We start from the raw sequence: 24,092 nt of genomic DNA on the forward strand, positions 1-24,092 counted from the left end.
ATTTTTACTAAAATGAAGATTATTTTATGACCTAGATTTAAATCAATATATTTAAAAAATTTCTCATTTTAAGAACACGATTAATGTAGCTGTAAGATAGTGGTAATAGGTAATGTTTGTGGTTCGACGCGCGGCCACTACACCCGACATTCTACGGGCAAGTGATTCAATGTTAGTAACCCATTACTTAAGATGTTTTTGAGACCTTTGAAATTTTTTTTTTTAATTTCTCTCCCCGTATTAAAAGGCGACGTAATTTTTCTGCCATTTTATAAACGTAAGGTTCAAATTTTTTATATAATCCAAATATATTATTGTTCGCAAATATTGTAGGTCGATATTAAAGTCAGACATTGAGGAGATACTTTTTTTTTAGTCTTGTTGTTTTATTCAATTTTTAAAATTTATTAGATGTAATTTAAATAACTAAATTTGTGTTTCCTAAATGTGAAATTTTTATTTTCAACCTCGTGACTTTTGTTTTCTTTGTGATAATGTAAATATTATTTTAAAAACTGCTCCATATAAAAATGGCAATTAAAATTTAACGATTAATTTAATGTATTTTATTTTATAACAAGAAAGAGAGAGAGAGAAGTCCAAGAACATGGCCACAAAACGCTGCACACCTGAAATTTTAATTTAACAGATAAAAAGTACAGTTAAAACTGAAGGTGTGTAGCGATCTTAATAAACGTAAAGTGTGCTATGGTTGCCATTTTTCGCCCATGAAATTTGTTGGAGTAAATATGATCATCTCCCTATCCTTTTCCCACTTACGTCGTGTCAGCTCTTTTATGACTGTCATAGACGTGTTTTCTAGAACTAGACTTTTTTGTTTTATAATATGGCGATTGGACATGAAGAAAAACTAAAAAGGCAGTAAGTAATAGGTATTTATATCAAATATTTTTATTAGATGGTAAAACATTAGTAGTTGTACCGTGTACTTATATTAATATATACATTTGTTGCTATAAAAATAGATTTTTACATTTCTTAACTTCGTAGCACAATAGTGTTTCCCAAAAGATGTGATCGACCGAAATTTTAAAATGAACCCAAATGTCTCGTCTCTCATAACTTTTTCGATACATCTTTTCGTGCTAGCTCTCTCTAGCTAGCTAATACTCTAGTAAATGATAAAAAAAATCAGCTAGCTGTAAGTCAAGGGAAAAGTCGTCAGCTGATAAGTTTCAGTGGGTCATAGATGCTGTTGCGTTACACCTTTCAAGGTACCAGCTGAAACTTTCCACCGAGGTACAGCAAGCTGACATTAATTTTCATTCATAGTAGCATATAAACGATCACCAGGTCAATTTTTATTTGAGAGGATATTACTCAAAAAAATTTTTTTTTCTACATGTTTGGGAGGCTGCCACTGCCCACCCCACCCACGTAGTCGCAGCTAACGGTCGCGGGTATTCATAGTATATGTCCCTTATGCATTTTACGAAGTTTCGCTCGAGAGGAAATAATTGACCGAAAATGCACCTGGCTCCCGGACCACATCTTTTGTTTGTCCACATAAAAATTCGCACAAACACTTTTATTAACATTGGAAGACCTCTAATTCTTTGATCCTAGCATTTTTGTGATCTTCATTCCTTGAAAGGATCGATGTACTTTTATGGCTTTTCAACAATGATGCCAACAAATTCAAGGTCACGGTCATCGTAATTTCACTAATTCAGGCATTCTGATTTATAGCCGATTTGTTCTTTTAAATTCTAGAACGTACTTTAATTACCTTCGGAACACTTCCTCTTATCTTTTATATTTTTCATTACAGCTAATACTTCCATTCTAAATTCTAATCTTTCGTCTTCGTTGTATTTCACGACTGTGGGCAGCAGGGACGCAAAAAATGCTTCATCTTCGTTCATAACTCTAGGATCGTTAGACTCATCAACGCCAACGAAATCTAATTCATTACTAGCGTCGAAAACTGACGATTTCTTTGGTAAGATCATTTCACATTCTTCTAATTGCTTATTTCTCTTTCTGCTATTACTCGGCTTAACTTTTTCTTCTTTTTCTAATTTAAAATATGAAATGGGTACATCGGGATTGTAAAGGTCAAGACTGCTGTGTTCCTCTGGTGTTATTTTTGTAAGAAATTTAAGGTGTTCGTGTAATAAGTACTTTTTCTTAGGCTTGCCCATTCTTGTCTTTAGAGTTTTCACGAAAGTATCTCGAATGTTTGTCCATTTGTTGAGTATGAGTTCACCTGGAAATACAAAACATAGGTAAGTTACAATGGAACGTCGAATTGGTAGATAAATAATAGAGGAGCGGGGATGGGAAGGTGATGACTATCTACATAATATAATTTATGTGAAATGTTGCTAACTAATGACCTGATTGGCTTTAGGTGCTATGCATTTGGTAAGCAGGCAGTAATAAAAAAATTGTTTTAACAATAATGACCGAACACAATTTCGGTAACAAAAAGTATCTAATTCTTTGTGCATTTCAATAAAAATATAAAACACTATATTAATATAAAAAAGCGACAATTATATTTAAGGTCCCCTATATATGCCGTGAATTTGCCGCGGTTTTTCAGCGTCGAAACACGGTGTGAATTATACATTGTCATCTCTTTCATTCTCGTTGAAAAAACAGAGACAATATGTCAATTCATATGTGGAACAAAGGAAATTAGCGGTTGTGAAGACTGTCGTGTCGTGTTAAAATGGAGACATGCACTTTGTAAGTCACTGTTTACCCGTTATCCTCTTCATCTCCGCAGACATTTCTTCATAGCTGTCGTCTAAAATTGAAAATATTTCTTCCCAAGCTGCTCTTCTTTCGACGCGGTCCTTGTAATTTTCCAACGACTTATCCCAAAGGCACGGTCTATCACGGACGCTTTCTATAAGAAGCACCACATCGTATTTAAATTCTTTAGGCATTATCACTTAAAATTCAAAATATTCCTTTACTTTATCTATAAATAACCAATGTAAATAATACAAAACACAGTTTACACTCCCTTGTCTGATACGTCACTAACAAGAATCAAAATGTCGGATCGTACGTTATAGTCGTGTCTCTTTCATTCTTCAAGAGTCAGACGGAGACAGAAATATCCTGTTGAGGTCACCGACATCACGCAGCGTCTCGTGTGCTAGTATCGTGACGATATACGAGCTGTCGTGCTCAAGCACGATATCCAATATAAAATGAGCTTTTATCTCTACTCAATATTTAAAAGTAAAAGTAAACTTTTCGTAGTTCATACTTGTTTGGTTGCTAAGAAGGCGGAGACGTTGTTAAATGCAAATATAATGGAAGATATTTGAGAATTATTAATGAAATAAAGAAGAGGTTACCAAACATTTAACTAACGATAAAAACATCGAGACCTTGTTTACAGTCACAAGTATCATTAAGTACTTTTAAAAAAATATAAGCTGTTACTACGAGGTGTCTTTTAACTTTAACAAAAGAAGATTCGTAATTATTCTCAATTCAAGTTCATTTGAAGATGTAAAGAGCAATTTTAATTTTTTACAGAATTAAGCAGAAATCTCAAAATGCAAGGCACAAAAGCTATTAACTACAATATAAAATAGTTGAAAGCTTGCTTTGGCATGTTTAAAAATATTTCTTACGAATAAAAATATGGATTCAAGTATTATAAATAAGGAATCAATATTATTGGCAATCTTTCCTGATGTAGGTGTAACTATAACCTTATTTTCAAGTACCTAAAGTTAAATGATGAACTTAAAAAAATCAATAGAACTCTGTTATGACATAATTAAATTGGTCGATGGATTATATCGAATTTAAGTTTTCAATGAGAGAAAAAATGTTATTTTATCTGTATTTACAAATCAACTATTGTAATTCATGTTTGTTGTAAAAAGATCTTTACTGTCAAGACAATAAAGATTAATATTGGTTAAGTACGGTACAATGTCCCTGCAGCACGGATCGAACTGCGCGCGCAATTCAGACATGTCATTTAAATTTTGTACGTGAAAAAATCCACTGCGACAGTTAATAGGTTATTTTTACCATTTTGAACATTTTATATTTAATATTTTTCCTTTTGAATGTATTTAAAATAATTCAGATTACCTAAAAACTCAATTTCGATAGAAAATCTGTTTAATTTCTGCTCATTATGGTGATTTGAGTGTTTTGCCGATTCGTGGATCAAAAGGTAAGTTATTTTTATAATATTGTAATTTTAAGAGGATAGTAATAAGCAATTAATTCTATTTAGCAGCATACATGTCTCTTATACGTAAATCTGTATATCACATATTCGTTCGTATGCAGATATTTCTCTATAGCCTACTGGTATAGTTACTTGAACATTATCTCAGACAGTCCAAAACAGTCATAAAACAATTGAATCAATGGTTCGTGATTACCCTCAGTAAATAGTAAAGGTTATGGAAAATAAACCATTTCGGAAAAGTTGAGGTTTATCACACACGTAGTTATATATACAATATTTAAAATATTATACTTGAAATGTTCTTTCGTAATTTGTGTGATGTATATCATCACCTGCCCTGATCTAAATTATTAGAATTTTTAAAGTTATTATAAGATTATCATTTATTTTATTTTACTTGCACACAAGAGTCTTCGAATTTACAGTCTTCCTCAAAATCAAATAGAGTAAATTTGTTTTCTAGTATTTTCCCCCGGGTCAGAAATTAGATCAGAAATAATATCTTTGGCAGTGACCATGTGGACGGTTTGCGTACCGGGATGGGGCGCGGCGCTGGCGGCTGGTGCCCTACTGCTCTACGGCTCTTTGGACGTGGCGTACTTTGCCCGCATGATGTACACCGTTGCCCGAGCTCGGTACTTCCGTAAGAAGGCCTGCATTTTGGAGACGACAGAAGTCAACTGTGAGTGCAAGAGTGATCTAGTAAGCAAACAGCCTCGATAGATGATTGTGTGTTTTCTTTACAAAATTATCAAATATGTCCTTTATTGGAAACATATATGTAAGATGTGAAGATAAAATTTGATTTTTACGAATTGTAGAAACTTGTAGTTAAAAGGGTCAGTAATCTGAATGCCATCTTAATAGCGCCTGGCTATTTAATATAGCAAAATAACGAATTGATAATTTTGCTTTGCTTTCGTGTTGATGAGTAATTAGATTGTTTTTGTTTTTAGCTTGGTGTCTACTAAACGACATAGACACGTTGCTGTATCACATGAATAATGCTCGTTATCTGCGCGAGCTGGACTTTGCGCGCGCGGATTTCTACGAGCGCACGGGACTGTACGCCAACATCAGGGCAGCGGGTGGCGCGGTGGTACAAGCAGCCGCCACTATACGCTACCGACGATACCTCAAGCCGTTCACGCGCTTCAAAATCACATCTAAAGTGAGAACTTTTTAGGATATTTTGTAGTAGACCCTAACAATGTAATGTAGCGAACTGATATTACCGACTGCTGACTGTTTATTTTCCGACTATCCTTTGTTAATTACTTTTAATTTAAACAGTGGTAGACGCCAGCATCAACAACATCAGTTGCGCGAATGGGTCGGCTCTTCCGATGAAATACCACGACCACAAAGAAAACAGGCGTCAAGTGGAAGTAATGCCACGTTTCGCCTGTCCAGTGTGCGTGCCGGAGGCAAAATTTACACTCCTTTTTCTTCCCACTCTTTTCTTATAAGGAAAGTTTGGGATGGGGAAAATGATTTGACGGAGAAGGGGACGAACAAAAGGATCATATTTCCCCTACCTATGCGGGACGCATTAGTGTAATGACACATCATTCCTCCGTAGGTCGTCCGTTAGCGATCGCTTCGCTATTTTGGCGAAATTAGATGGCCGTTTGCTCATTTGCCACTTTATTATATAAAAAAATTCAACTTTATTCTTCCTAATATCGATTTCCAACTGACTGCCGTTTATGAATTCTCTATCGTTCAAAATGTTATTATCAGGCAGTATACTGGGACGAGAAGACATTATTCATGGAGCACGAGTTCGTGGGTCCCGGTGGGTTCGTGCACGCGGTGGCGGTGTGCCGGCAGCGCGTCATTGACACTTCTGCGGCGGCCATCGCTGAACTACTGCTGCAGCTGCACTGCGCCGGCACTTGCCAGCCCATGCCCGCTAAGATGCCACCGGAGGTTAACTTTCATTCATTCGTTTGTTCAATAACTCATTCATTCGTAGAGAACGTACACTACCAAAGTTCATACTCTTGGCTCTTTTAAGTTAACCCATGTAAAGCGTTATCATTCAGTTCATTGTTGAATTAGAAACTTCTGGATTTTCATTGAATCCGTCTAGATTAAGCGTGCGTAAACTTTAATATTCAATCCTTCTTTCAATTAAAATGAGGTATCTATAAATTATGTCACATATCATGGGGAAGGGAGGATTCGACGAAGTATGACATTGTGTGACATGGGGCAGGGAGGTGTCCCAAATTTTGTGACATTTTTTTGATAATTAAACTTAGATAAATGCCGCCACATTGTCAACATTTTTTTTTGCATAATTTGTGACATCACACTAGGTAGGGAGTGTTTTTTTTTATATTAATATTTTTACATCTACAGACGCTTGGTCCGTACTCTTTCCTGCACAGGTTTTAGTTATCTTTTTTTTATTTATTAATATCCCTGGTAGGGGGTGTTACAAATGCCCAGCTGTGATGGGGGAGAGGGGTCAAAAATCAATAAATTCGTGTGACATTCTTTATGGATTGCCTTTGATAATAAGCTATCAAATAAAATTAATTTCAGTTGGAACTATGGGTTCAAAGCAATGAGATCAGTTCTGCGAAGCTCCGAGCTCCACAAATGCCCCAATCCATCTTACACACCTCGCACAACATCGGCTGCGGCGAAATGGTACCGAGTCTCAACACCGAGTGAGACGGGACACACTGTCCGACCGAACTACGGTCCCGTTCACACGCACTGAAGCAATCGTAAGTGCGAGCGAGACGGAAAACCGTAGGTATTTTGGGCAGTGTTATTCATTCATTTTAAAGTTGTCGACGACAACGGACGTTTCTGAAGCCTGTATTGTGCTTTTCGATGTATACAAATAACATTTTGTGAAACCATTTTTAGATAGATTATTATGAAATATAATGTTTAATGAGTGTCGTATTATCGAATTCATTTTTAATGTCATATCGATGGAAAATATCTATAATCTTGTATTTTTCCAATTAGAAATATAAACGAAATTAACTATAACGCTATTTAGTCGTGTTATATGTCATATTTAAATTAGTAGAGTATAATGACTTAGTAATATGTTTGATTTCAGCCTTTGTACTCACTTATAGAAAATCGCGCAATTTGTACCTTAAAATAATAGATGTATGTCTAAGACTAATTGTATTTGAAATAAAAAGCCTTTTAAAAACTATTGAACGCAAGATGACTTAGAAAGTAAGTATTAAAAACTGTTTTTCTTTTCAACCTTTTATTATATTGAACAGAAGAGAAATTTTGATGTAAGTTTTGTACAAAAGCAAGCCTTCTATTTATTTTAAATTGAAAATAAACAGAGACAACAAGATGTTTTTGGTTTTTGTACACTTGTTATAACAGTGCAAGTTTACGGTAAATCTTAAAAATTGATTTTAAAATACAAACCGTATATTTCATACAAGTTTATTTGGCATTATATAACTTGTAAATATGTCATGTCTATGTATTAATTATTCTTTATTGTAATTCGTAATATAATCGTTAAATATTTTGAACTTAATTAAATTTTAGGAGTATATACGCTTGTGTAAAATGTAATCATAGAATTTAATCAAATCAATTTCTTATTATAACCTCAAATATGTCAGTGTTGTAATTTTACAGATTAAAAAATTTATCGTTGGTTTCTGAGACCAAAATTCCTGTATGAAACATATCCCTATCATTATATTGGACAAAACAGATAAAACAATATGTTTTATATAAGTATTTTGGTGTCGGAAACCAACGATTAGTCGATTCCTTTACCTAGAAACTGTTTAAAATAAATTGAACTTTTTATTTCTAAAATAAATAGTAGTGTTTATGTCGTAGTTAAAAAGTGATGTAATATGTTGAACGATTAAATCGTTTTAAAAATGCACTGTGTTTAATGTATTTAAAAAAAAATTGTATGCTAATGTAATCGTTAATCTTTATCGATAAGTGTCATAATCGCATGCACAAATAGAAAGATCGTTGTTTTTTTCACTTTGTGATGTAATAAGGTCCTTGGCATTTTTATTGTAAAAAAATATTGACAATCTCTGGTGACGTCGCTAATTGGCAACTTATAAAAACAATAATTTTATTAATTTCGACGTTTACGAATATTTTTTTTAATGTCAAATATGAAATTATAATTTGTAATGTTTGCACAAACTAGCCGAAGTTAATAAATGAGTAGCTGCACTTCTTAAAGAAGTGTTCAAATCAAGGAATTAAAATTTATTTGCATAGCAAAGATATGTGACGAAATATCCCCGTAAAAACAAACAAAATTAATATTGATGTTAAACATTAATAATTTTTTTACCTTATTTAATCTGTCGACTTAGATCACAGTTGAAGAATTTTCAAATAATGAAAGATTGATGCAATTTGATATTCGAACTCCTCTCTTTTTCAAAAGTGTTAATTCTTTGTTCAAAAATTATTTTTTCAATTATTTAACAGGCAATGCATCTATTGAATATTGTAAAAGTTGGCGTTTATTTTATATCCATTAAATAAATATCATTGTAATAGTTAGTTGTATTTTTATCATTATCATATTTAATCTGTAATAAAGTTTCATGTGGCTGAATGTTGTTTACTTTTGTCCTTTTCCCCATAATTTAAGTGTTCACGTTTCCGTGACTTTAATGTTTAGGTTATATTTAAAAAACAAAAATTCATTTGATTTATCGAATGGAAGTAGGAATTGCTAAATACCATAAACGTCACAAAAAATTTCGCCGCAATTGTTTTCAAAGTTTAATAATGTTGATAAAAATCAAAAATATAATGACGTTGCGTTTATAAGTGAAATGTAAGCATGATTAAAGAATAATGAATAAAGAAACAAAAACACTAATTTCAGTGCGAAATAAGCTGCATAGATCGGAACAAAAATAATTAATTACCCTTTTTTCCGTCGAGTAAAAAGAAGGGTACTTGGATAGTGATATTGACATTGTGACATTCTCTTCGAAATTTTCCTTTTAAAATTAAACGTTGGGCATAAAAAGTGATTATATGTGTTAAAATAAATTGTGTAGTATTTGTGTAAATATTAAAATTATTACTAATCTTTGGTGCTAAAGTTAGTGAGTGTTGGTGGTGAAAGTTTTCGAAGACCCATTAAGAACAAAGTACCTAAGTAACATGGAGACAGCCGATATTAGCAGTTCCCTTTATCTACCAGTGGGTTAGTACAAGTAGAATAAGTAGATAGATATACGAATATAAATCTGACTGAATTTTTCGATATAACGTTTTGCGTATGCGTATGACGTCGCACGTCTCATTATTATGATTTATAAGTACATAAGTTACGTTTTCTATCTCGTAAACATTCTCTGATATCTTTACTACGTAACTAATGAAACGAATGTCTAAAAGATAATCATCGAAAAATATCTTTTACCAAAATAACAAATGTAGGTACTGTGTCTCAAGTAGGTACCAGGCATGCATATCTGATATAGTTGACATAATCATTCCAAAATAGTCGTTCAACATGTTACTAAATTGATGATTGATTATTTGGCATTGTTACACTGTTTACCTGTTTTCAAGGCACGGAGAACGTACCTGAGACGCGTACGCAATCTTTAACCGGGTCACCTGACAGAAATACACGAGTTATGTGAACGACCCGCGTCCACTTACCTCGATGCGATTTTTTTTTACTTTATCTAGACTAGTTGGTACCCTGGTCTGGTTAAATTTAAATAATACACGTAAGTCCCTTCTGTAGAATGTGCGTGTCAAAACTGCAATTAGTGAGTCAGAAGTAGTTGTCGCTCCTATGTTATTGAGAAATGTTAGTTATTTTGTGTTAAGCAGCAATAATGGAACGACTATCAGCAAAGAATAATACATTACAGTTTACAGTTGTGAAGTAGTGGTTTATTAATTTTTATTGTTGAACTCGACGCGACGACTCCATCTCTTAAGGAAATAACCATTATAACTATGGCTTAGGTATACTTTGTTTATTTAATGCCGATTTTTTTAACGTTTGTCCTAGTTTATCTAATATTCTGAGCTACTTACATTTAGCTGCTATTTTGAATTCTGTGTACCATTTAACTCTTTATCTGTCTTTCAACATTTGCTTTGGAAGAAGCTGTGCCAAGTAGATGACATGTTATGTAAAACTGCACTCATCAATTATATATACAATTTATTTTCAAAGCGTTCACCTTTGAATTTTTTTTACTATGTTAATGATTTTAACAACTCTTTATTCTTGGAATTACAGTAGGTAATAAGTGTGTTTTAAAAGTAATGAAAATAATTGAGTGACGCAGCTCTAATAGGATTTCCTTATACTAGGCTTGATTACGTAGACCATAGACTCCTATTCTTAATAGTGTTTTTCTTAATAATTTCTTTTATTCAGAACGCCATCGGTAATTTAAATTGCTTAGCTTTGCAAGTTGATTCATAAATGCATTCTCTCAATATAATAGATAAACAGGATATTTCATAGGATATGGAAAGGTGAAATAAAATGATGTTTTAATTGTAATGTACACAATTTATTCATATCGTATAGTGTCTCTTATACAAAGATATAAATTGTAAATTCCTCTTTCGCGGTCCGAATAAATAAATACTTAGTATAACTTCCTTCAGTCCTATCACGTGCCCTATAGGGCATCACCAGGAGTATAAACTCTTACAATTGAATTATTTGCGATCTGCACTTTATATAATTTAGAAATTTCTCAAACCATTAACATTTCCGAGATATTCACATTTGGCAATTTTCATCGTGGAAGAAGTACGATGGAAATTAATGAACGCTTTGCGCTTTACACGTATTTCTCGAACAAATAGTAGAGGTCCAGTTGACTGAAGTTGCCCACAGATTTTATTAAGAAAGGTACAAAAATATCATATTAAATAACTATTTTAAAGGTAGGTATGTATTGTCAAAGGCACTGGTATTCTTAATCTGATCAATGCTTTTGCGTAACATTAGAATTTAATAAAATCTTAAAAACTATTTTGCGATTCCATGACAGCATACGAGGATATTATCTCATATATTTTTTTGGTTTGGATCTTAACGGGCATTCCGATTGAGAAAGACATTATACATTTAAAATTTATAAATAATCTATGTTGGACTTACAATAACTTATATCGACTTACGAACTAACACTTAGGTAGAACTTAGTCTTTAGCCATCGATTTTAAACTACCGAGTCTTCGAATAGATAAAACAGATCTACTTCGCTTACTTATTACATAACATATACATTATACATAGCTCACCACTAAAAATGCATTTTTTTATATCTATCACTGAGTAGACAAGTTTAATCTGCTCGAAAAGTCTGCAAACCGAAAGTTTAGTATGAGGGTGAGCCACGACATGGCGTCGCCGCGGCCCTCCGCAAACACCGACACATATAACTACTAGGAAGGATTACAAATGGGCGTTGCGACTTGGTCGCGTACAGCTGCGCATATCATACAAATATAAATCATCTCTTTACAACGTGGTAACTTCGTCTACTTGTGAGGGGAGACGTGTTGCGGGGCGGCGGAAGGGGTTTGCTCAGTGTTCGTGCGCACGCGCCTTGTTTTGGTGCATCATGTTCTTGAGCGTCGCCACTTCGGTAGCTAGCCGCGCAAGTTCCGCCTTCAGGTGGGCGTCCTCCTCCTCAATGAGCCTGTCGTCGGGCCGCTGCGGCCTGTAGTCGACGCCGAGCGAGATGCCCGAGTCCCTCTCATCGCTGGAACCTTCGCCGTCCCAGGAGGGCGAGGAGCGCGGCCCCGGCTCCTGTTTGATGTGTTGGAGGGACAGCAGGGCGCTGGCCACGTCCTTGTCGCCGAGATGGGTTTTGTGGCGCAGTTTAAGAGGGAGGCAGTTATTTTCGGGCGCGTACTGTTCCGTCGTCTCGTCACCGGAGCCCGACAGCGAGGACAGTTCGTAGGGTGAGAGCGCGCGGCGTGTGCGCGACAGGTTAAGAACTGAACCGGGTGGCTCGTAGTGCGCTGGGTGTGGGTAGTACGCCTCCGGCGCCGGGAGTCGTTCCTGGTAGGGCTCCGGCGCGCGCTGCGGCGGCGGGGAGGGCGGCGAAGCGGGCGGTGCAGGCGGCGGCGGCGGCGGCGCCGGTGGGAACAGTGCGCCGGTCGACAGCTTGGTGCGCTTGGAGCCGCACAGCACCTGGTCGCAGGTGGGCAGCGTGGCGAGAACCTGGTCGATGCTGATGAGGTTGTCGCCGCAAATGCCGTATTTCTCCTTTATAGCGTCGAGCTGAGCCTTCAGTACGTGGTTTTCTTTGGAAAGTTCGACGACTCTCTGTTCGAGTACCATGTCGTTGAAGCGGCGCTTTTCGCGCGAGCGCTTGGCGGCTTCGTTGTTGCGCCGCCTGCGGTCCCAGTAGCCGTCATCCTTTTTACTGTCGGGGATGAACTCCCGCTGCTTGCGCTGCCCGAAGAATTCCTTACGCTTGAAGTCGAAATTGGAAGGGTAATCGTGTGGGTCCCCGGACGAGCCGTTGGACGGCGGCTGATCCAGCGGGAAGTGTGGGGATACGGAGAGACGAGCGCGCGGAGGCGGCGGCACGCGCTGTGGCGAGGGGGCAGGCCCCACACCGCCGGCGCCCAGCAGCTGCTGCTGGCTCAGAATGAACTCGGCGACCATGTTGCGGCGGACGACGCCCGGCCCGCAAGGATCCTCGATGTGGTTCTGAAACCAAAGAAAAAGAACATTAATAACGTGCCAAGTCGCCGTTACCAAGTTACAAAATGACCGCTTGCAAAAACCGTGTCGTAAGATCCCGTGCTGTGGCTTGCACGTGGAGCTTTGTGTAATCGCGTTGCTACATTTACCATTTTTTGTGTCCAGAGTTATTAGCAAAATGTTTGTTAATAGTTTCCTAACCTCTGTTACACTAATAAACGCGCTCCGGATATCGTCAGCTTCCTTTAAATTGGCCCATGCGTGGCGGGCGGTGTGTTCGCGTCGTGCGAGAAACTGTGCAACTGAAGCACGCCGGTCAGCATGTGACAAAAGGTAAGCAATAATGTTGGCCAATAGTTAGTCTAAACACAGTTTAGATTTCGCAACACGATCACGTTGTTCCTAACGTGGCCGCTGATTTACCTACTTAGACTATTTAACAATATCAGCATTTTTTCGGTACCAGTGTCGTTCACCTTTTATGTAACGAACCCTATAGCGATTCAAACACCTATTCAAATTATTTAAAGTATGTTTAATGAGTCTCAATGTATCGGCAATATCACTGACAGGAAGTGCTAGTCTTAAAAACTCATTGTAATCGACATCCATCCGATAATATAACAATGAAAGAATCGTTAATTGCCTATTGTGCTAAAACCATAAACTAGGTAGTCTACCTTTTTCTTAGTGCCGACTTGTGACTAGTGCATAGACAAAAAAAGCTAGGCGATCACGTTCTGCGGCACGCGGCGCGGCGTACAACGTGAGAGCTCTTTCTAAAACACAATTTATGCTTTTACAGGACAATTTACATGTATTTGTAACTATTCCGCGGTCTGTGACACGTGAACATGTTGATTTATTCGGTCTTATTCATAATTTGCTCCTTATGAAATTCGAAAGAGGGCTACTAGTGAGTCTCTAGAGAATTTTAAGCCTTTTTTTGAGCAAACTCATTGCGTGGAAAGCTTTATATAACCTCTTCCTATTTGATTCTATTATTTTTAAACGCAAATGATCCTATTGTGAATTTTAAAGGTTTTACGTAGTTTTGTGTGACAAAAAAGTAAATTTGAGAAAGAAATCTTTTTCTTAGATTAACATATTTTTTTATAACCTCATATTATTATCCTTCAAAATCAATGTCACAAAAAGTGGTCGTTTTACTTTTTAATAAAGAATCTATAAAACCTGTTAGTATTGGCATTCGTTTTCAGCCAGTGACACCACCGTAACGATTAATATTGGAAAGAAAAAACATAATAACTCTGTTCACGCTATCTACCGCAATCTAGGCAATTTGCCTAACTCAAACCATGGCAACAACGCAGGCTTCGGTGTCACTGGGACGCCCCAGATGCGCGCGCGCCGTTAGATTCGACCGTTCGATTACACCGCCCGAACATAATTGGCGGGAAAATTAAATGTCATTAACGCGTACATTTTTAATTATTGGTTATTGAATCTTTAAAATAGAAAGATATCGATTCAATTTCCTAATCGATTTTAATATTAAAATTGTCTAAAGATTAGCAAATGATATTTATTTTAATTTATGATTTATTTATTTAATATTAGACCTAATATGTCTTATTTTTGTTTTAAGATTTTTAAAAATATGATTATATCAGTTATGCCTAAATAAACAGATTCAAACAAATCATCCGAGCATACATTGGTAACAGTTAGAAAAGCCGTTTTTTATTTCACCGTTACTTTGGTACTTCTATGATACACAGTTAGACGACTCTTTTGGTTGAATGGCTATTTTTTATTCTATTTCAAAAGGTATTTACAAAAGATATATGATGTATTAAGTGCGTAATTTAACGCTAACATTTTGATATTAAAAAAGAAAAATCCCGTCAAAATTATAATGACTTTACATTCTTTCTTCTATTTAAGGATTTATTTTCGTCTTACAAGAACATAAATGTACATAGAAATATCAATTCCGTTCTGTTCTATTATATTTATCATAATTAATAGTAAATTGTCAACGGTGTATGAATTAGTTAGGAAATAGTTGTTATAATTTTGTTATTAGATAAACTTTTGGCCGTATGTAATCTATTCATATCGCTAAGCTATTTATTATGGTTATTATTAAATCTGCAATTAAAAATATTTTTTTATAATGTATAAAAAGACGTTTTAATGTTTGTAAAATTATATCATACCTGCCAGTGTTAAAAATTATTTATTCTCAAATAGTAAGTAACGCTCTGTTTGACTGACGTAAAGAGTAAACCCGTTATTTGATGGTCTGTATAACACAGACAGTTAAATGGTCGATAATAAGGTTAGGTTTATCATGATATAAAATCTACCGCTGCTTTTACATGCAATAAGTACATTTCTGTTATCAGAGTTATCTTCTAAAGACTAACGATTCAAAACGAAGTCATAGACAACACTAATATTAACATGATTGTTGTTTTTGCCTCCTAAATTGAGATATTTTTTCGACATTGACCATAGACAACAAGACAACCAATAAGCGCACTGCCCTAGTAACGGTGGCGTCCGATCCGGCCAACAATCATGCGGCTTTTGACGTGGACAGTTACATAGCTAATCATTTAGTTCGTGAGCACACCGTTAACCAAAAACTGGGACCGTACGGTACAAGAGTACGGTTTTTGTGCTCATCGTTGCCGTCTAAAACCCGTAATACTGTTATGAAACAGCTATTTAGTTTCGTCATTGCCTTTAGAAGCGTTCAAGGTTGGCTTTGGCAATTGGAAATGCAAGATTGCTTGTACATTTCGAGGTTATAGTGTTTTTAATTATTAATTTGCTCTTCTTTATTAGAAAGTCTAATAAGAATCTTCCCGGAGGCAAGTATGGTATAGCAATAGAAGTTCTGAAAAACTTATCTGCTATCTTGATTTTAAATCTTTGAGATTGTGTTCCAACAATAAAGGCTGCAATAACTGCAGGAAATAAATTTAAATGTCGAGGTAAAAGATTTAAATATGAGTTTGGTGAGAAATATTTTCAAGCACGTGTAAGTAAATTGAATTTAGGCACGTGTTACACAGCAATAGTACAGCACGGGACTCACGCGTAATACCCCCGTGCGGTCAGAACACGTGATTGGTCAGTTGTAGTTATTTTTAATCTGTATTAATTTTGTCAACTTTTTATACTCTGTTTAAATTCAATAGATGTCAAATTTCTTAGTCTTTTTGTTAAGAATCGTTAATGACAGTAAATGGTTTCTTACATTATATCTGATTTATGGTGAGTTTACAAATTTATTTCATATCTTTAATATACCAAGTCGATTATTATCCTTAATAATTATTATTGTCAAGCTTGTATTGGATACGATTACAAGTTGACTCATTGGATAAAACAATTTAACAAACACTGATAACATCTTGGATAAGGTATTTATAAATTATTACGCAAGTAGATTAATTAAATTTCGTTATAAAGAAAAATAACTGATAATTTAGCTAAATCAGACATATTATAGGTAATTAATTATTATGGCCTTTGCATAATGCACACTAACATTATGCTATTGAGTCATATTACGTTTAATTTTAACAAAGTTATTCTGAATTGTATTCGGGAGACATCTTCATATGAAGATGCTCACTTTTTCTTCTTCCTACTTTTATTCGTAAAGGTATAGTGGTAACTATATAACGTGACAACAGTCTTTGAATAGACATTTTTCTCGATACATCAAGATAAACGACTTTTATCGATATTTTTTTAATTGGCGGAATTACCAAGGATAAAGTATACATAGAACTTATATGATAAAGTTACATTCTGTTTCTATCTGTTTCCGGTTAAGTCACGCAGCATTAGCAATTAGATTAGAATTACATCTTAGCATTATGTAGTAAAAATTGCTTCAGTATTGACTTCTACAATTGTTGTAAATGAAAAATGTGCCTCCGAAAACTAATAAATGTATATAGATGGCGTTGTTTTCTGAACAAAGATATTCTTAGCTATAGGCTTGCTTTTTCCTAGTGTCTTCCACGCCATCTGGTATCTTTAACAATGTTCCCTGGGTATCAACCGTGTTTAAGACGATTTCCCGCTGGGTTCAATCCTACCAGGTCGGGTCGGGTCGGAGCACCGATCAGCGACCTCAGCCACGCCGCGTCCCGCCGTCGCACGTGCAATCGTGTGCTAGCACGCCGGTCACGCGGCGGCCGGCACGTGTCCGCACTTGAACCTCACGTTGCCGCTTGCGCAACGAGCTAGCTCACTCCTCACTGAACCGTTATATAAACTTGCAACGTGACAACGTGAACTAACAACGTGAAATTTTAATTAATAGATTCTTAATAAATCGACAATCCAGCCTTGACCATCAGACTGTTTGGGATTTTTAGTGGAATGTTCGTTTCGTTTGGGAACTTCAAATAACTATTTCAGCTACTGATTATTATCATTTGGTTTTATTCTCCACCATCGATAAGAAATGCGTTTACTTCAATAGCAATTCTAATTACAACTACTATGTTATGAAAGCGCTTAGCTACATGTTATCTATTAACCGTCGCCTATTACGGTTCAGCAGAATTTAATCTATCAACACATTTAAAAAGTGACTTCAACTGATAACAGAAAATATCAAATGCTATTGACCTTCCTTTTAAGCTTATAGACAATATCGGCCATCTTGGAAAAAGTAGAGAAAGTAGTCCAGCCGTAACTTTCCATACGCTAGCCGTTTATTGCGCGGGAAAAGTAGGGCAGTCGCCATCTTGATTTGTCATTTTGCCGCCACACGGAGATCTACGACTAAACGTCAATTTATTTTAATGATTAATTACTTATTTGGTGACGAACTGCTATATTTCAAAATTCGCTTCTATGCATTTCATGTCGAGAAACGTGTGGCTCTATAGATAGTACACACAAGTAAGACTTGGATGTTTATAAAACACATCATTCGTTGTATCCGTTGTACAGGCGAGCTATTTAGTACTATTTTAATTCTAAGGTTGTGGATCGGGAAGGTCTTTCAAGTTGGATGTATTTCAACAATTTTTTTGCGCCAATTTTTCTGTATACTTGACCGATATTCGCAGACGCGTATTTTCACGTAATTAAACAAAGCGGGATTTTCGAGTTATTTTCGGGGTGGCCTCTTTCGTTGCGCGATAACGCTTTGGTGTCAAGGTTGCGTTTCGTAACTGCTCCGTGCGATAAACGTATACCGACGTACTGGTACAAAATATGTCAAGGTTCCGAGTGACTTTTCCGGTAAGGGATTTCCCTATCTCTTAATAATCTCTCCTTCAATAACACCTAGGCCTAGTTGTGACGACCTTGTCTGCTGAGACTAATTGCTCATTATTATGAATCGTTTAACCTATTTCCCTGCACTAGATTTGACAGAATTAGCTGCGCAAGTCTTACGTAACCAACACTTTTGGTTCCAGGAAGCTACGCAAATAGATGCTATCGTAATGATTTCAAACCATAAATGACTCATTGTATGTTTTCGTATACAATTACAAAAAAAATGGTAATTCAGTTCAACGAACGGAGTAGGAGATAACAAGACGAGTTTACTTATAGTCCAAATAAAAAATCAGTGTAGGCAACAAATAAGGATGTACCTCTAGGATCTAAATTCGCCATTCGGGTCATTAACATTAGTAGCCTTTGTACATCTTCATTGCGCTATTAATTCATGTTAGTTTGAATTGTTCTATCAATATTATTATTAACAAAAAAGTGGTCTTGGCCAGGCTGATGATTACAAAGTAATACTTAGAAGTGTTGCGTCATCGTACCATTTCTATTGTGCATATCCTTGTTGGTACTTTTAAGAGCTATGATACGTCACACATTGATCTACATTGTCGCAATTGGCCGTGTATACTCACGTGCGCATCACTAACTAGGTTACAGTAATGCGAGTGTTCGAGATAAAAAAAAAATAGGTCAAGTTATCTTTGCTTGTCCTCGGTGCGGTGAGAATTATCGGCCGCCTTGTTGCGCCGACACGAAAAATCGGTTACGTAACACAAATAATTACATGTAGTAATGTTTTTATAAATAAAATATATTCTCATGACCTTAATAGTGTGGTCACAGATTAAACAATAGTTTAATTGATTTTAAAGGGAATTAATAATCTATTTTTACCAAGTTACAATAATGGATTTCGTGATATTCAGAAATATCTTCTAAGACTATTTGTATACGCGTGCTTTGTTAGTAAGTTATAATAAATAACTATCGTTTTGTCTGTCGTGATTTAAACGAAAATTCTTACAAGGGTTTTTAACCACAAATTGTTCTCGTAGCCGCAATTTAAATGACCATACATAATCGCCGATCATGATGCGTGATTAACCAAATGCATGCAGTCTCGACCTTATAATAATACCTTCCGGTCAACCTTGCGGATTAGTTCCTGTCTTACGTCATTAGCAATAGTGCATTTTGTATTACAATCATTATCTATTTGTTACAATTCTTTGTTCTTTATCTTTGTTATATATAGGTAGGTATGATTTTTCGTATTGACTTTCATGAAAATTTGTATAGATTTTTTTGGTTTTAATTTGTAACCGTTTTAAAATTATCTTGACACTAAAAACACAAAAATTTGGTTTTTTTCAATTGACTAACGATGATTTAACGTTTTACGATTTTATCTTTAGCCGTATTTAATTTATATCACAGAAATGGAGAACAAAAGATGATAAATTGATTTTTTTTTATTGCATTTCATATACTAATGTCTGTCAAAATATTACAATTAATAACAAGTGAGTGCGTACTTTAAACATAGTTCAAATGATGGTCCTGTATGAAAACATATTGCCCAACGACATTTATAGAAATGAATACGAGATAATCTAAACAGGCGTTTTGTCTGTGTGCGTATGTGTGTATTGCAGCTTGTTGCGCAACCCGCCCTAGGGACGTTGCGTCATACAGAACTGACCTTTACGCGGTGGATCGATTCCATTGCACGTAATTTTAAATATCCTTTGAAAAATATGCATTTAAATATTATAAACGTTATTAGTAATTAACAAATACCTTTTCGTATTTTATTGTGAGGCAGAACTTTAAAATTAAAAAAATTAAAATCTGCAAGTTGATTTTCTATTTTTTTTTCTATGATAGGACATAATAGGGCGATATTTTTTTATTTTTCTATTGAATGTAACCACGAAAAATACCGATATTGAGTGAAGCATTTGGTAACTTTTTTTAGCAGTTACGAAATCTAGTTTCCGCACATCCGCAGGCGAATGCACGCCGGATTGGAACCTTGAACCAGTTGTGTAAGCGGATAACAATAGGCTTACGACAGAGCCGTGCTGCCTGGCGCCGCTTGCGACACAACAACTTACAATCAACAGCACTGCACTAATTAAAACTAAACAATTTTACACGAAAGACACAAAAAAAAAAGAAAAATGAAAAAAAAAAAACGCGTTTGTTGACCATTTCGTATGTAAAAAATCTTAATAAACGTAAACGTAGACTTTTTTTTAATTTCGTCGATAAATAATCGTACAAAATAATGTAACCAAACAAAAATAATCAGCGATATTGTAACATAAGTTGTATTGACATTGTAAACAAAGATAATATTGAAAACACATGTAAGGAAGCACATTCACAAACAAAAGATCATAACAAAGAGCCATTTAAATGCTACATATATAATTCTACGAAATGATTTAAGCGATGAACATTTTGGCACGAAACTAAGGGGCATGAATAAACAAAATTCGAGACAAGAAGTCAATGACATAACGGAAAAACATTTGAACGAAACCACGAAACGTTCGAAAACTCTGACTCATACATAAATTACTCATTGTAATATATTTGAGTCTAATCTAAAATCAATGATTAAATTAAAAAAAAAAAACTTAAATTCATTCATCTTTATTTGCCACCATTACTTATTTTTTTCTAATCCAATTTTCTGTTTTAATGATCTAGGTATTTTACAAGAATATTACTAATATTTAAAAATTAATAAAGTTTCAAAAGGTTGAAAATGAATTAGAATTTTTTTTTGGAATTGAAAAATGTATTTTTTTGTCGAGCAGTTTAATTGAAAATGTTAAGTGTTCAAATTAGAAGTGTGAAAAATTTGATGAAAATTACCTATTTTAATGAAAAATTGATAATATTCTTTGAAAATTAATATAAATACTTACGAAAATATTTGCGGCAATTATCGGCTCCTTATCCGGAATTATCCAAATAGTGGGAACAATGTCATAATTCACAAATAGAAAAATGCACAAAACTGTTCACGGCGTAGTTTATTATGAAAATTGTTCAAAATGAAAAATGTTACAAACACTCCCACTTTTCACGTCCCGAAAAATATTTGTCACTATCACAATGTTGTTATGACGAAATGTTCACTGCGATTGGTGCTGCGTAGTACTCTAGTTAGTTGGACACGACTATTCTCTGCGAAGTCTAGAGTGCGACTAAATTTTGTAGAGGGGTCGACCGACTCGGTGCCTGCAGCACGCACACTACCTCGCAGCTTCAATGTGTGGGTGACTACAGTAGTGTGGGTGAAATGCGTTGCGCGTGTGTGCGAATATTTACGTAACTTACCCTGTGTGTAATCACTTTAGCCGGCGCTATTGTGTCAATATAGTGTCTATTTTTTAGTTAATTCGCGATTGAGTCATGTGTTTGTCTCATTTTTGTGTTTCTACGAAATTTGTAATCGATTGATAAGCGTGTTACTTTGGGCAATTTGTGTGGCGTAATGAATTAATTCCAGTATGGCCTAATATTTAGTTTAATATTTCAACTTTATAGTTTTTGTTGCTATTTGTTAACTATTAACTATCTAGTTGGCCACTTGTTTTGCATAATCCTAAACATGAATCTATGAATCTAGATTACCATATTTATTGCTTTTAGTATCCTATGTTTGATGTTTTAATTTCAAAAATCACTAGTTACAGTGATTTTTGAAGAAGTAGAAGAATTCTAAAATAAGGTGAAAAGAATTTTAGAATTTTGAATATCAATGAATTTTTTATATTTAACTAAAACACAAAAATGCATCAATAAATGAGTATATAACAACTGACAAAGAAAAGATTGAAAATATTAAGTTCCTCAAAAAATAGAAATTAATGTTTTCCTAAGGATTTCATTGACGTCATATAACTGTGAAAAAAAAAATTTATAGGTTATTACCATTTAATTTTGTTTATCTTTTAATGTTTATCGTTGGACTTTACCAGACGTTTAGCTTGTGACGATATTCAGATATGTGTTGGAATTTGAAATTATATACAACTGGATATTACATAACATATAGTTAAGTGTTGAATGTAAATTATTATAGTAGACAAAATATGTATAATTAAATTCTAATAAGGAAGTTGTAAGGTTTCTACGAAGTCGGTTCGGTATTTGCGCATATTGATCGCGGTCATTTTTTTTCGTTTGACATTGGAAATTTTGGCGCTCTCGAGATTTTCGAGAAACTGGACGTTACTCGAGTCATGTTTTAAAATAATTGTAATGATGCAGAGAAAATGAATTTTCCTTTAGTCATCAATGAATAGTTCACTACAATTTTCATTTTTTATTTTTCTCTTAATTTATACAATGACGTTGTAACATTAATAAAAAAATATTTAATAATTACAGAATATAAAGATGTGTTATCGCATGTTTTACTTTTTTATTAAGTTAATGTGAAACTTACTTCTTAATATTACTAATTAGCTTTTACCCGCGACTCCGTCCGCGCGGAATAAAAAATAGAAAACGGGGTAAAAATTATCCTATGTCCGTTTCCTGGTTCTAAGCTACCTGCCCACCAATTTTCAGTCAAATCGATTCAACCGTTCTTGAGTTATAAAAGGTGTAACTAACACGACTTTCTTTTATATATATAGACTAGCTTTTACCCGCGACTCCGTCCGCGCGGAATAAAAAAAAAAAGTAAACGGGGTAAAAATTATCCTATGTCCTATTCCTGGTTCTAAGCTACCTGCTCACCAATTTTCAGTCAAATCGATTCAGCCGTTCTTGAGTTATAAATGGTGTAACTAACACGACTTTCTTTTATATATATAGATTATAAGTGCGAAGTGAAAATTTTAGATGGATGGATGGATGGATGTTTGTTAGAAGGTATCTCCGGAACGGTTTAACGGATCTTGATGAAATTTGGCAAAGATGTAGAGCATAGTCTGGAAGAACACATAGGTTACATATAGTATAAGTTTTCTCATTATTTCCACGCGGACGGAGTCACGGGCGACACCTAGTATTGTATAAAAGACAAACATTAGATTTCACATAAATTACTATTATTGTGTGATGACTTTAGAACTTATTTACCTATAAGTAGTTATAAATATTCTGAAAATTATAGGTCCTCCTTTGACTATATTATAAATCTAGTTTTTATCCATTGCTGTTATAAAATTTACTAAGAAGATTGACCCTTCCATTCATCCGTAATTCATTAATCATCACAATGGGAAAAATAAGACAAATTTAATGAGCCTAGTTTTTTCTGATCTTACTAAAGATTTATTTTCCTTGCTACGTTTTAGTGCCATTTTCTAGATTAAATGAATATAATAAGTAGGTAAAACAAAGTATAATATTGTCCATTTTATATAAAAACTTGTTTTCGTCTAACTCGACGTTATGTAACAAAAGATATCGACAAATCAAAACACAATTGCTTTGCATACGAGAAAAAATAGCGGCCATCTTGAAAAAACTGTCGCAAACATATCACGTGCAGGAAATTATAATGTAAAACTAAAACTACAAGGACGGGCCATATGGCCGGTTGCAATTCGTCAAAGCGATAAATGTTAGGTGGGTTATTCTTAAATAATCTTACGTAAAATAACTCCCTTCATCGATAGTTGTAACAGAAAAACTAATTCGGAATGCTTACGTTCGCAAACTTCATAATAGTTTTTAAACGTCATTAATTTTTTTTTGTAATACGAATCATCACATTGTAAAATAAAGGGAATTGTACAATTTGGAGTAATAGTAGTATTACTGTTTTCCCAAAGAAAATTAAAGGGATGGCATATATTAATACAAGTGCCAGACAGCAATGAAATTCTACGTTTACAAAAATCTCTCCTAGTCCTACCTGCAGTGATATGACGCGAATTAAAAAAAATCGCGTTCCATATACGAATACCTTGTTATTAA

General features: G+C 34.8%; 3 protein-coding genes across 3 annotated transcripts; 1 reads left to right on the forward strand and 2 right to left on the reverse strand.

Moving 5' to 3' along the window:
• Positions 1-1,739: 1,739 nt before the first annotated feature.
• On the reverse strand, positions 1,740-3,001 carry LOC106711214. Its single transcript, XM_014503476.2, has 2 exons — positions 2,732-3,001; positions 1,740-2,230 (listed from the first exon to the last, which is right to left on the reverse strand). The coding sequence occupies exons 1-2, from the start codon at positions 2,916-2,918 to the stop codon at positions 1,743-1,745; spliced, it is 675 nt and encodes a 224-aa protein (XP_014358962.2). The 5' UTR covers positions 2,919-3,001; the 3' UTR covers positions 1,740-1,742.
• Positions 3,002-4,001: 1,000 nt separating this feature from the next.
• LOC106711215 (protein THEM6) lies at positions 4,002-7,069 on the forward strand. The gene is made up of 5 exons (XM_014503477.2): positions 4,002-4,177; positions 4,710-4,880; positions 5,155-5,369; positions 5,942-6,130; positions 6,752-7,069. The coding sequence occupies exons 2-5, from the start codon at positions 4,715-4,717 to the stop codon at positions 6,881-6,883; spliced, it is 702 nt and encodes a 233-aa protein (XP_014358963.2). The 5' UTR covers positions 4,002-4,177; positions 4,710-4,714; the 3' UTR covers positions 6,884-7,069.
• A 3,649-nt stretch (positions 7,070-10,718) lies between these two features.
• On the reverse strand, positions 10,719-21,413 carry LOC106711222 (nuclear factor interleukin-3-regulated protein). The gene is made up of 2 exons (XM_014503492.2): positions 21,080-21,413; positions 10,719-12,905 (listed from the first exon to the last, which is right to left on the reverse strand). The coding sequence occupies exon 2, from the start codon at positions 12,858-12,860 to the stop codon at positions 11,769-11,771; it is 1,092 nt and encodes a 363-aa protein (XP_014358978.1). The 5' UTR covers positions 12,861-12,905; positions 21,080-21,413; the 3' UTR covers positions 10,719-11,768.
• Between the last annotated feature and the right edge of the window lie 2,679 nt (positions 21,414-24,092).

Source organism: Papilio machaon, chromosome 23 (assembly GCF_912999745.1).
Source record: "Papilio machaon chromosome 23, ilPapMach1.1, whole genome shotgun sequence".
NCBI classification, from domain to species: Eukaryota; Metazoa; Arthropoda; class Insecta; order Lepidoptera; family Papilionidae; genus Papilio; species Papilio machaon.